This window comes from Fundulus heteroclitus, chromosome 20, assembly GCF_011125445.2.
Source record: "Fundulus heteroclitus isolate FHET01 chromosome 20, MU-UCD_Fhet_4.1, whole genome shotgun sequence".
NCBI lineage: Eukaryota > Metazoa > Chordata > Actinopteri > Cyprinodontiformes > Fundulidae > Fundulus > Fundulus heteroclitus.
Genome location: NC_046380.1, coordinates 22,547,415 through 22,562,138, shown reverse-complemented (window position 1 = coordinate 22,562,138; position 14,724 = coordinate 22,547,415). Strand labels below are relative to the sequence as shown.

The following is a 14,724-nucleotide window of genomic DNA, read 5'->3' as shown; positions in this document are numbered from 1 at the left end:
CTTGGATTCTTTGTGAATACGGGCCCTGGTTGTTTATTTCCAGTTAAAACAAGTAGAAAAAGACCCTTTTAAAGAGCAGTATTTGGTATTTGATAATGCCTCTAGTTTATCAGAATAACTTTAAAGTCATAAATTTTGCATTTCGCTTGATCTCAGGAGCAAAGTCTGGGAGATTTTAGGTCAATGTATAATCATGAGAAATGCTTGTTGAACAGTCTTGGAGTGTGATATCTGTGTGTAAAGATTAGTTTAGCTGCATTTTCTAATGCTACATATATTTACAGTCATGGCCAAAATATTGCGAATGACACAAATATTATATTTTCACATGTTCTGCTGCCCTCTGGTTTTGTGTGTATGTCAGATGTTGTCATCACATACGTACAGAAACACAATTGCAATCAAATTATGAGTAACAAAAGCTTTTAATGACATTTAGAATGAGTTAATGCATCAAGTCAATATTTGCAGTGTTGACCCCTCGTCTTCAGGACCTCTGCACTTCTCCCTGGCATGCTCTCAATCAACTTCTGGACCAAATCCTGACTGATAGCAGTTAATTCTTGCACAATCAATGAATTGTCAGAATTCCTAGGTTTTCGTTTTTCCACCCGTCTCTTGATGATTGGCCAACAAGTTTTCAATGGGATTAAGATCAGGGGGAGTTTCCCAGGCCATGGACCTAAAATCTCTCTGTTTTGTTTCCCTGAGCCAGTTAGATATCATCCTTTGCTTTTTTGCAAGGTGCTCCATCATGCTGGAAAAGGCATTTTCCTATCACCGAAAACTGCTCTTGGACGGTTTGGTGAAGAAGTTGCTCTCGGAGGACATTCTGGTACCGTTCTTTATTCATGGCTGTGTTTTTAGGTAAGACTGGTGAGAGAGCCGATTCCCTTGGCTGAGAAGCAACCTCACACATGAATGGTTTCAGGATGCTTTACAGTTGGCATGAGACGAGACTGGTGGTAGCGCTCACCTCGTCTTCTCAGAACAAGCTGTTTTCCAGATGTCCCAAACAATCGGAAAGGGGATTCATCAGAGAAAATGACTTTACCCCAGTCCTCAGCAGTCCACTCCCTGTAGCTTTTGCAGAATATCAGTCTGTCCCTGATGTTTTTCCTGGAGAGAAGTGGCTTCTTTGCTGACCTCCTTTAGACCAGGCCTTGCGTGTGCAGATGCACTCACACCTGCCTGCTGCCATTCCTGAGCAAGCTCTGCACTGCTGGTAGCCCGATCCCGCAGCTGAAACACTTTTAAGAGACGGTCCTGGCGCTTGCTGGTCTTTCTTGGGCACCCTGGAGCCTTTTTGGCAACAATGGATCCTCTCTCCTTGAAGTTTTGATGATGTGATAGATTGTTGACTGAGGTGCGATCTTTCTAGCTGCAATTCTCTTTCCTGTTAGGCCATTTTTGTGCAGTGCAATGATGACTGCACGTGTTTCTTTAGAGATAACCATGGTTCACAGAAGAGAAACAATGATGCCAAGCACCAGCCTCTTTTTAAAGTGTCCAGTGGTGTCATTCATTCTTAATCATGACAGATTGATCTCCAGCCCTGTCCTCATCACCACCCACACCTGTGTTAATGGAGCAATCACTGAAACCATGTTAGCTGCTCCTTTTAAAGGCATGGCTGCAATGACGTTGAAATATGTTTTGGGGGATAAAGTTCATTTTCTAGGCAAATATTGACTTTGCAATTAATTGCTGTTAGGCTGATCACTCTTTATAACATTCTGGAGTATATGCAAATTGCCGTTATAAAAACTGAAGCAGTAGACTTTGTAAATATTAACATTTGAATCATTCTCAATACTTTTGGCCATGACTGTAGATTGTTTCTCCCCTCTGTGCAGCCATCTGAGTTGCCTCGGATGAACAGCTGCTGAATTCAATACAGCTGAAATATTCAGCAGTTTACATCAATTATGCAGCTTTGAGAGTGGTTGCATGCTAAATTCCTCTCTTACAGTCAGAAAATATATAAAAAAAAAAGATTTAAATAAACGATGGTAGGATTTTATTACATTGAGTCCATGTAAAAACAAAGACAGTCATGATAAATAGATACACACGTATTTATACTTTCTTCACCACCCTTTTAACAAAAAGAAAAATAAACCAAACTGCTAAAAGATTGAAGCTTAATAACATCTAATTAACTTGCCGTTTGATTTTGAACAAGCTGCTTTGATGAGTGCGACGAGAAATCGGAAACCACCGATGCTTCTCACTCACAGACAGTAACAAACGTGTAAAAGTTTACAGCTTCTTCTCGTTCGGTCTGCACGACGATCGATGGTCCCCACACCGGAGGCAGGAAGTCAGCGCTCAGGTGAAACAAATAAAAAACGTAACCAAGCTTCAGACGACAGGATGCATGAATTCTTACCCAGAGGATTAGGCAACTGACTGTTTCAGATCAAATCAAACTGAAGCATAAACACAGAAAAGTTACTTTAAACCTAAGCTGTAGCGCTTCCAGACGATTCTCTGACCTACTTAGGCGAGAGGCACACAGAGAAATATGTAACTCTAAGACTGAGGGTCTGAACCATTATCACTCATCTATAAAGTCGGAGCAGCGGAGGGAAGGCTCTGGGGAACCTTAATACAAAAAAAGATCATATTTGTCTTTTTTTCCCTTTTTACGTTGATTTACGTTAATACTAAATGTCTTAAAGGCTAAAGTTTACGTCAGAAAGCACTTGGTCGAAAGGCTTGAGCGACCTGTAAAACCACACAGATCCCAGCTGATGGTCAACCTCTGAGAAGGGAATGCAAACGTCAGAACGTGTGACTAACGCTGCGTTAAGAGTTCAATCAGGGACAAAAAACGTCTTTTCTGAGCTCCTGACCGACACTGTTCACGAAAAAAACAAGACGTTTCGCCGTGGCTGAGCCTCACTGTAGCAGCTCCTCCCAGGAAATGGGCTTGGAGAAGACCTCGCGCTCCAGCCAAAGGTCGTAGTTCATCTGGAAGTCCTCGGGCAGGTCCACCCTCTGCCCCAGGACGCTCTGCAGGCAGTTGTCCACGGGGAGGAAGTCTGGATTACTGTGGCTCTTGTCGTAGCGCCGGCTGTTGAAGCGCTCGATGCTGGCCCGTAGGGCGCACTCCTCGGCCTGGAAGTCCCAGGGACGAGCGTCCAGGTCTGTTCCCACAGACAAACTGATTATACTCAATACAGCTCAGAAAACAACAGCAATATTTAAATATTCCCTTAAAGCAGTAGTTCTTAAATGTTTTCTGTCACGCCCTTTGCGAAGGAGGAAACATTTTCAGACCCCCTTCAGACAAAATGGGCCAAAAAGCAAATCATCGTTCTGAAAATTACCCAGAATCCCTTTTAAAATGTATAACATACTATATATAAATATACACAGGACTGTCTCAGAAAATTAAAATATTGTGATAAAGTTCTTTATTTTCTGTAATGCAATTAAAAAACATGAAATGTCATACATTCTGGATTCATTACAAATCAACTGAAATATCGCAAGCCTTTTATTGTTTTAATATCACTGATTATGGCGTATAGCTGAAGAAAACTCAAATATCCTATCTCAAAATATTAGAATATCGTGAAAATCTATGCTAGTAGGCTATTCAACTAATCACTTGAATCGTCTAATTAACTCGAAACACTGCAGGGTTTGATGCAGTAATCTGTGCAAAAGGATTCCCAACCAAGTACTGAGTGCATTAATGGACATTTTCAAATGTTTGATTTTGTTTTGCTGTTATAATTTTTTTTTTACTTGGTCTGAGGAAATATTCTAATATTTTGAGATAGGATTTTTGAGTTTTCTTAAGCTGTACGCCATAATCAGCGATATTAAAACAATAAAAGGCTTGCGATATTTTAGTTGATTTGTAATGAATCCAGAATGTATGACATTTCATGTTTTTTAATTGCATTACAGAAAATAAAGAACTTTATCACAATATTCTAATTTTCTGAGACAGTCCTGTACATACTTCTAAAATTTACATGCCTTTTAATTTCAATTACATCTGCTTTCAACTTTTAACAAGCAATGAACCTCATATGGCAAAATAATATCAAACTATTTACATTCAAGACATGATTTTGTACATTTTTAGGAGTTTATTAATAGCGGGAGCGCCTCACTATTTGAGAAGCACTGCATACACTGCAAAAACGGAACTAAAAATAAGCAAAATGTTCTTAAAGTTAGTGTTTTAATCCTTGATTTGAGCAGGTAAATAAGATTATCTGCTAACGGAATGAGTATTCTGACCCCTAAAATAAGATAATTAGATATCCAGCACTTAAAATAAGCAGATGGAGATGAATTGTTCGTATTTTAAGTGCAAAAATCTTATTCCATTAGCAAATTATCTTATTTACCTGCTCAAATCAAGGACAAATACACTAATTTTAAAGAATATTTTACTTATTTCTAGTTCTGTTTTTGCAGTGTAAAAGTAAGTACGAAATAACCAAATGATGTAGGAGGTAAAGCGTTAACAAAACTGTACATTTGGTTCAGTTAGATAACTTCAGGCCTGTAAGCTCACCGTTTCCATACGCCCAGTCGTCATTGAGGCGATGTCGCACCTTCTGGTAGATGGCAGACATGGTCTTCATGTTGCTCTTCCTCCACTGCCGCCCCAAGTATTTGGTCTGCACTTTGAGCAGTTTGAGGACATACAGCTGCATCATGGCCTGCTTGACCTTCAGCGCCCTCTTCAGGATGGGAGCCGACTTAAACACGACTAACATCTGGTGGCGAACGGCATCATAATAAAGGGCGTATCTTCACAGGAACGTCTGAACAAGCTCAACGTGACGCCGGCTCACCATTGTTCTGGAGTGCTTCCATTTGGTCAATTTGTTCAGGATCCTCAGCAGGTTGATACACGAGAACAGGTTCCTCCAGCAAAACTGAGTGTTGTCTCCCGCTTCCTGAGACAGAAATCGGCCAAAGTAAAACAAATAAGTGCCGACATAGTTCTGAAACCAGCAGTCACACTGCAAAAAATAGAACTAAAAATAAGAAAATATTTCTTGAAATAAGAGTATTTTTCTTTGATTTGAGCGGGTAAACAAGGTTATTCGCCAATGGAATAAGATTTTTTCACTTAAAATAAGAACAATTCATCTCCATCATCCTATTTCAAGTGCAGAATATCTAATTATCTTATTATAGGGGTAAAAATACTCATCCCATTGGCAAATAATTTTATTTAACTGCTCAAATCAAGGAGATATACAATAATTTCAAGAAAATTTTACCTATTTTTAGTTTTCTTTTTGCAGTGCAGAACTACGGCTGAAGTCAGAAAACTCACCAAACTCTCTGCCGTCAGCTCCGGGAGTTCATGGACCACACAGTGTGGAAAGTCGAGCACTGAAATGCTGATGAAAAGACACCATTAAAGCTCGGCTGCTTTATGTTAAAAAAAGAAAAGACAGAAATGATCAGATCAAAGTACCTATTTTTTGCTGTGATGTAAGACATGATGTTCTGGTTGAAAAACTTCAGGATGAGCGGGATGCAGTTGGCAAACACCAAGTGCTGAGCCATGTACTCAAACTATTTAAAAAAAAAAAAAGAAAAACACAATATAACGACTTCTTTGCACAGCAAATCCACATTTTCAGACGGTTAGAAGCTAAACTCGACGCGTTGCCACCTGGTAGACGTGGTTCAGTTTGAAGTGTTTCAGCAGCAGCAGCAGGATGGCAGAGATGGCTTTCACAATTATCTCCTTGTGGCGATTCACGTCGACGCCGAGCTTCATGCTCTGCAGAACCGTTGTCCTGCACACAGACCGGCGAGACATCAGGAAGCCGCAGAAAAACCCACGTTTGCTCAAAGCCCCTCCATCTAAAATCATTACTTTAGCTTTGTTTTGCATGTTTTATCTATGACACTTCGGCAAACTACACCGCGGAGGTTCACTTCTACAGACGCACAGAGATAGGAAACAAACTAGCTCGTCATTGGATAATGTTAGAGACAAATTTATTTATTTTTTTGTGCTTTTTGTCAATTAGGTCACTTACGGCATCTCCTCCGGCAGCACATCTGCCAGGATGTTAATGGAGTCTGTTTTGGCTTTGGATGTTGGCGCGGCAGCGAGCAGGATCTTCAGCAGCGCAATCTACCAGTCAGAGAGGCAAAGCACGCCGTCAGAGTGGCGAGGAGGTCAAATGTGACCATCAACATGATTTAAAGTGATCACAAGCGATTTAAATATAACATATTTATGAGCTGAAATTATGTTTTCAAGCGCCGACTAAAGGGAAGTTGGCTCCTTCACAAACAGAAAGGACGTGAATGGTTTGTGCTGTCTGTGTTGTAAATATTGTACCACCATAGATTTTTCAATATTAAAAACCTAAAGGCCATTCAAAGGTCACAGCACCCCCTGGTGGTCACAAAGAAAATTATTCTGTTTCCCGTTTATACTTAAATTTCTTTAAAAATATAATATTATTTTTTGAAGGACAGAGGGGGAAAAAAATAACATTTAAAAAATCCCAGAAACCATATTTGTTTGATTTGGATCATGTGAGAGAACCTTTTGGGGCTTTAACAGAACAAACAAAACAAATGCACAGAGAAATCTTCCACTGACCAGAATCAGGTCATTTTCATATTTTTCAGCTCTGATCAGTGACCGACCAGCAGGAAACTGAACAATTATATCAGCTATAAGATTATACAAACATCAACACTGTTCGGTGTGGACATTGTTACTGAGTTACACTGTTAGCAGTTTTTTAAATTGTTATTTAAAAATTAACCCAGAGGAAAGAAAACAGATACAAAAAGGAATTAAAATGGGTTTAAATGACATCTTTCAGGTTGGCCACTTAAAGGGACACTTGCCGGCTATTTAAAAGCCAACACACTTCTGTTTTTGTCTGTGTAAGAACGTTGGTTATTGATTCCTGTTAGCTTTAAACAGGAAGTACAGCTGAACCCATTGCAGCCAAGCTAGAATGCTTCATTTGGAAACCTACTCCTTCTAAAATATCCTACTGATACCAAACATGGTGGATTGGAAATGTTGGCCCCCCTCTTTGAAAATGCAGGGGGGATGAGAATTTTTGGGAGTTTAACTGTAACACAAGGTTGTGACGTGAGCCGCCCCCCAAATATAACGTGTGCTTAAAGCCACAGGCAGCGCTCACCATGTACTGAGGCAAACTGGGCAGGATTCCCTGATAGAGCAGCTCGGTGGCACACATCTCCACCTCCTCCTCACCCTAAACACGAGGAAACAGGAACAGAGAAGTCCAAAACAGCTCTTTTACCTCTAAAAGACTATTTTTCAGGACAATTTATTACAGATGTGGTTCCCACCTACCACAGACAGAGGGGTTTTCTGATATTCCTCCTCCTTCGCCATCTGTATCTCCGCTAGAGAAATATACTTATGCTGGAAAAAAGAGATGAAAATGAAAACCACAGACAGCGCTAAGCACATAAATAATGTGCTGCTCCTGGTGTTGCAGAAACCTGCTTTAGCGTCTTGATGCTCTCGTGAATGGGCCTGGGTAAACCGACCACTGTATCCGTATCGCTGCAAGAAGTGAACAACGGGGGAGCTTTATGACGCCTGCATGTACAGTTTTCAGTTGTTTCTCACTCAAACGGACCCAAACCCACCTTCCCAGCGTGTAACCGATGAATTTACTTCTGCTGGACTCCAGGAAGTTCTCGATATCTTTTTCCCTGTTGGAGCAAAGACATAAATGCCATCAGTAACGTCTCATTAAATGCATGCTGAGTGTGGAAGCTGCAAACTTGAGGGATAAAAACAAATATACACATGAGTTGTACTTAATTAGAGACTAATTACAATGTTTTTACTAGAAGTATTAGCTAAAGCTGGCATGCCGGTGGTGTTACCTGACTTTGGGAGCCCAGGGCAATCCCTTAGGGAAGGAAACCCTCTCCGACGGGGGATGAGGAATGGGTGGAGGCATCACCTCGTCTCGCTCCAGAGGGAAAGTCTCCGGCTCCAAAGAGTTGTCGTTGTCGTCGTTATCGTCCTCATCCTCACGGGAGTCATCCGCCTTGTAGGGATCCTTCTCATTGAAGGCATCCAGGTTGTCCTGTTTAATCAGCGCCTGAGCAAAAAGAGAAAAAAATATATTACAACCATCAGAGTTGTTCGGATGGTACAAAATCTAGTTTTTTTTTTATTATTCTCATGTGCTAAGAAAGGTTTGTATTTGTTGAGGATTGACAATTAAGTTGATCCAGCTTAAGTTAAGATTCCTTTTTATTAAACTTAATAAAATGTTCGTAATTTAGGGTAATAAAAGGACATCTGCAGGGTTGTAAGCTGTAAACGAAATGAAAGAAAAAAGATTTGCTCATCACTAGTTGCTCTGGACCTTTGATCTCATCTAGAAGTCAGATTTGGACCTTTGCATAAAAGTTTTGAGAACCTCTGGTCCAGACGGTTTAACGTAGCCTGAGATACCTTGTGTTCCCGACGAGCCCGTTTCTGCTGCTGCTCAATGAGATCGGACGCCGACGCCGGAGGAGACGCCGCCCTCATGCTGCGGATGACTCGAATGCTGTCCTCTGGGAGAGGGGGGAGACCCACCTCCCCGCGTTTGTGGATCTTTATGCTCTGAAGCTGCTCAAACCCTCCCAGCGTGAACTGAAACAGACGTGAAAAGAGGATTTTGCAACAAAACGCGGAAGGGACGCACCAGCCGCAGTACAAATGGATTTCCTCCCTCACCAGTATGCTCTTCCACAGCAGCAGCAACACCTTCTTCATGGGAAAATGCGGGGCATGGCCGCTGCAGAACTTGGTAACCATCCCAAAGAGCATGACAGAAATGGGCTCGTTGTTGAACAGAGGGGAACCTGGGAGTTGAATCACCAAGTTGTAATCAGCTTCCACATGAAACTTTCAACACAACCTTAAAAATGACGGCAGCCTTTCTGAAGCTGCTTACCCATTTCTGCTCTGAAGGTTTCCTTCATGATTTTCCATTCCGGCTTGTCGGCGGGGTCGTCCTGCTGGATGGTCTCCACCATCAGGTACATTATGTTGAGCAGCACTCTGAGATCTGTGCTGTCAGCGAGGGAGATGGCCGGCTTCCTTACCGCACTACTGCAGGCAGCGCTGTTACTGAACAACAAAGAACAGATCAGTATTGTTCACTCGAAGCCGCCATTTTTTTTGCTTTCACGACTCTGAAACATTGCTGATGTCCAAAATCCCAAACTTTGCCTGACTAAAACTCCCGTTCAAAATATAAATTAAAAAAATACTTTGGTTTGGATTTACAACAGTGGTCAGATCTAAAATCCATCCATTCATTTATTTATTTATAGTCTTCTGTTTATCTGAGAGCAGGTCTTAAGTACATCAGGTAAAGAAGGACAGATGCATGGATGGATGAAAGATGGAAAATCATAAGTTAGCTTAACAAACGTTTATCATACTCAATCTCCATGTTGAGAAGTTCCACCAGAGCGGAGAAGGTCCCTACATCAAGCAGCAGAAAGATGTTGTATCTCATCCAGTACTGCACCTCAGCCTCACAGCTGCAGTCAGCAAATGTCCCTGAGAAAAAGAAATAAATAAATAAATCAGAATCACTTTAATAATCCCAGAGGGAAATTGTTGTTTCAGTACAATCGCCATAACATAAACAAACTCATATATTATATATATATATATATATATATATTATATATATATATATATATATATATATATATATATATATATATATATATATATATATATATATATATATATATATATATATATATTTATGAAACATGTGGAGGAAAACAACATATATCGAGGTGAACATGACTTGCACTGACCCTGAGCCATGTACAGAATGGCTCTGGCAACCTTTAGCCTCTTCTCACGGGCGATGACTTCCAGACCATCCAGGAGACGCATGGCGTGGGCTCTGTGTTGAGCTGCATCGAGGTCCGTCCACTTCTTATCCGACACTGAGGGCCAGAGAAACGGAGAATACAGTTTTATAAAAAATACTTTAAATTGTAGTTTTAAGGAATTAATACGCACCATGAGCTCTGAACTCCTCCTCAAAGCACTTCCTGTTCAGGGCAAACTCAGGTCCTTCAGTGTAACTGTAAAGCTCTGAAAGATGTGCAAATAATTAGCACAATAAAAAATAACCTTTAAATGTATGTCAAACAAAGTTTTCAGTCTGAAAAAATGAGGCATTTAGAAATCTTAAACATACACACCTGACAGCTCTGCAGCCCACTTATCTGTATCAGAATACTCAAACTCAAGATCTGGAGACTCAGACAGGCCCTGTGAGCGACATGACAGCTTGCATCAATTTGACCGCTGGCTGCAGTCACAACCAATCAGCTCTTTGTCTTTTTTATTAAACTACCAAATCTTAACAGGTGTTCGACACGAGGCAGGAAGCTATGTAGCAGTTTGGAGGTTCTGCTTTTGATGAAGCTGTGACGTTCATAATGACGGCAGCAGTTCCAAATATTCATGGAAAGCCTCTGACATTGTTCAGAGCCATCTTCCTGCTGTGGATCAGGCACAGATCCTGGACAGTGGATCAGGACTCGCCAATAACCTTTTCAGCTTCCCTGTCCTTCATAAACACAATCATCTGTGTTATGTTGCAACCCAATACCGCATCGTGAAAACCGCTTGGAAAGAAAGATGCCAGACTCTTACTTCGATGCCAAAACGACTACATCCTGATTCTAGTCAACATTCTTGTACACTGTTCTTGTCCCTCTTCACAACTGTTTTTATGTTCCCTGTATTTGTATTTGTATTTTTTTGTCTGTAAAGTGACCTTGAGTGTCAAGAAAGACACTGTTAAATAAAATGTTATTATTATTAACAATCAAGGGATAGATCAGAGCAAGAAAATGCAGTAAGACACCAATTAAGTTAATTTATCAGACCCTGCTGAGTTAGTAGAGGTTGGCTGCAAAATCTGCATTCAGCTTTAGTTATATAGCGTTTTAGAGTATTGCTCAATTTAAATTGGCCAATGTGTGTTTTGGGATGTCCCAAACTGCGACTTCTAGAAAATATGTGGCTCGAACCCATTTTTATGAAACTCATTATCTGTGCTATGTAGATGTCCCTGGGACTTCTTTTCTATACTCTTTTCAGTGCTGGTAATTATTGAATGGTAAATCTCTGATAATTTTTGTATACAAGCATGCCTTCACTCCAAAATCCCCATTCCCTAAATTTTCCTCTTTTATAATTGCTTTAAACCTCCGACTATGTGTGACTCTTACACCATTGTGGCCCCGGGTTGTAGATCCTTGGGCTTTCTTATCTGCTATTTCAGTTCCTTTCCCTCCTATATGAGCAGGTACCCAGAGAAACACAACTACTAACCCCTCATTATCTGCATCTGGGGATGCAGGACAGTGGGCTCTGAGGATCAGTGATGTTTTGTCACCCCCCTGAATTAAACTAGTAATAACAAGTCACCGATTAGTGGCATGCTAAGAAGGTAGCTCCTGATTCATTCAAACGTGATATAACAGTAATCCTGTTATATCCTATGATTTCACATAAGGACAACCCAAAATGTTTTCTGTTAAAATGCTATCAGTCCTAATACATATGAAGTTGTGCTGCCTAGTTAGCTGTCAGAAAGTAGAAAAAAAAGATGTAAAACATGAAGTTGACCAATCCCGTGACAGCTATGGCCTCTTATGAGTAGCTAGCTAACGTATGCTAGCTAGCGTTTAATATCAGAAACACGATGTTAAACATAAACAATTACTTAACTTGTAACGGCTGTAACGACACACAGCCTCCACACATTTACATTAATTAGTTACTCTGTTATGACATTAAAACATTCGCGCTAACATGATCAGTTAATCCACACGGACCGAGCTAGCTGTCGTTACAGGGGCAACAACGGCAGGAAAGGCCTCCGCTTCTTATTCTCTGAAAAACAATGACGACTACAAACATTTGTTCTTCCCCCTCGTACCTCTGAGTCTTTCCTCTGAGTTCGAGGGAATTCGCCTCTGCCTCCTTTATTTGGCAGCATCGCTTTCTGTTTATTGTTTACAGGAAGCCCACCACCATTCCCACCGACCTCCATTATTCGCCGTGTACTCTCGCGAGATGACAGTTCAACTGCGAGAAGTTGCTTCGGACGTCACAATCTTACACTTTTTTTTATAAAGAACGTTAGAACCCTGTTTCCAGTAAAAACGCGTTACCTGGTGACACCCAATGACATAAATGTATTTATTCGTTTCATAAATAATACATTTAATCAAAAAATTAAAAGCTCTTTCTGCATATGATGAAATGAAGAAGGCGGATGTATATTGCATTGCACCAAAGGTCCTGGGTCAAACCTTGGCTTGATACCTTCCTGCAAGGAATTTCCATTGTTGCATTCCATTTACCTCGGAAATCAAAAACAGGGACTGAAAATGAGGTAAACGCAAGAAAAAAAAGCATTCGAGTTAACAGTTGGAGAAGCCGGGATTCTAAAATAAAAACAAAATAAATAGGATTCCAATATGGCGATGGCCAGGAAAGTTGTTGTCTTATAAACATCCTTTAAAGCCGTTCTTTCCACATGGAAACACCACTTCTAATGTGTTTGGTTCAGAGATGCAGTCACTACATGAAACATTGATTTTAGACGCACTCTTACAATTCTTGTAAAATAAATATGTTTTATCACAGCTTAACTGTTGATGAGACGAGCTGCCACATTGGATCAGACAATCGGCCTTTAAAAATGTATTCCACTTTCGGTCCTACTCTAGCACCCAACCATTACAGCTGATTATTCCGCTGCATATGAAATGCAACAAAAGTTTTCCCTGTGCATCTTCGGACTCATTCCAGATACTCTGGTTGGCCTGTTGGAAATATTATGGTCATTTTATGCGATTTTTGTCCAGGATGTGTGGGGTCTGCAGAAATATTAGCGGCCCTTTCCTTGACTGTAGACCAGTACAAGTCCTGGATGGAGGAAAGGTCAGCCCTGGTGATCGTCTCTACAGACCTAATTATTCATTGCCGTTTGGACCCGTCCTGTTCTGTGGATGAATCAAACCACACAGGGATAGATGTGCACAAAATAGACTGAATGATGACAGTGTAGAAGATGACCAGATGAATTTTTCAACTATTTGAAAGTTCAAATTTCCAACCATGAGTATTACCAGTCTAAAGTCCCTTTAGACTGGTAATTAGCTGGATGAGAATTTATTTTTAATTCAAAGTCCCTTTTAATGTCTTGTTGATAGCTTGCGTATTACCACTACATATGAGACTCCTTTTATTGTAATCTTCCATAAAAACGCAAGTCTTTTATGTTGAAGAGCATAATGCCTGCAATATGAAAGTCCAATTTTTACTTTTTGATGAGGAACAGGTCGTTTAGTGTTGTTTTGGAAGCCAGAGTTCAGTTCTGTGAATAACTAAGCATGAACAACTAAATACATTTAAGGTATGTGCTCACAAATAAAGCTTGTATGGTACTAATATGTAGTTGATTTAATGTAATATAAGCCATTAATATGCTGACAAATAGTTTATTATAGGTCCCTGGTTGCTGGTGTGATTCCCATTCTCTGGGTAGCAGTGGTGAGAGGGTTTTACCAAAAGACAAGTGTACATACTGTTTCCTAAATGTATCACCCGTAATAAAACATGTATAAAAAAGCAGCAACTGAAAAATGTTAAATTGTATACTTTACACTTTAACAATGTTTTTTATATTCACTGTATTCCATTTCATACTTATTATTTGTGTTTATTTTTTGTCTCCGCTAACCGATTTTGTTTTACAATCATCAGAAAATAGCCATAATGTATAGACTGGTCAGTAAAGACCTGATATAAGAGCTTCCACTATCTTCCCAAAGAACAAAGTGTGTACACATTTGTGATCAGATGCCTTTATATTACCATTTGATGAATAAATGCATGGCTCAAAATGTCTTAGGAATACATTTTAACATGTAATAATGGTATACACCAAGAATACAAAGTCTTTCTAGTTATTAATAAATATGTGATGGTCATTTTGTAGTCTAAGACCACTGGACAAATACCCGTTTAGCACGCATGTGTGGGGAAATAATCCATGTGAGGCAGTTTTCATGAGTCAACCATTTATTAAAGGAAATTGAAGATAGACGCTAAACAGAACGCAGTTTTATAAAATCATCCAAGCTAAACATTGTTTTGACAGTATAAGACATAACATTTGGCGATCTTGCATTTAGATTTAGCATCATTCTGCTTTTAAATCACAGTGGGACCCATTGATGGTATTTGGGCTTCACATTCATCCGTGTCAATGTTAAAACACTGTTAACATGATTATAATTAGTCAAAGCAAACAAGTTGATTATAGGTCAGTGTTCAGGTGCTTCAATGAGAGTAAAAGTACAAGTCTTACAAGAAATAAAAACGCAGGAAAAGTACACAATTTCAAAACATTCAACATGTTAATAGTGTGTAAATTTAAGAGAAAGATCAGATGCTTATTAAACCCTAAGCTGAGCTGCTGCAGAAATCAAAAATTCCTTTAGACTGAGAAAAAGTTGAGGGTTTTGGTGCATAGCTGTTTCTTCCTCCAGTCTGAGAAGTAACATACTCAGGAGGAAACAAAACTCCTATGTTTAAAATACAAACTACATGGGTTAAATGGCACCGTCAGCCTATAAAATCACCATTGTTACAGCGCTCACTTT

General features: G+C 39.9%; 1 protein-coding gene across 1 annotated transcript; it reads right to left on the bottom strand.

The window, feature by feature from the left end:
• Positions 1 to 1,997: 1,997 nt before the first annotated feature.
• On the bottom strand, positions 1,998 to 12,125 carry LOC105927136 (striatin-interacting protein 1 homolog). The gene is made up of 20 exons (XM_012863762.3): positions 11,988 to 12,125; positions 10,237 to 10,306; positions 10,052 to 10,126; positions 9,841 to 9,975; positions 9,451 to 9,571; positions 8,958 to 9,133; positions 8,738 to 8,865; positions 8,471 to 8,653; positions 7,891 to 8,111; positions 7,648 to 7,713; positions 7,498 to 7,561; positions 7,346 to 7,417; positions 7,170 to 7,244; positions 6,036 to 6,133; positions 5,663 to 5,789; positions 5,462 to 5,562; positions 5,318 to 5,384; positions 4,827 to 4,931; positions 4,544 to 4,748; positions 1,998 to 3,152 (listed from the first exon to the last, which is right to left on the bottom strand). The coding sequence occupies exons 1-20, from the start codon at positions 12,099 to 12,101 to the stop codon at positions 2,905 to 2,907; spliced, it is 2,451 nt and encodes an 816-aa protein (XP_012719216.2). The 5' UTR covers positions 12,102 to 12,125; the 3' UTR covers positions 1,998 to 2,904.
• Between the last annotated feature and the right edge of the window lie 2,599 nt (positions 12,126 to 14,724).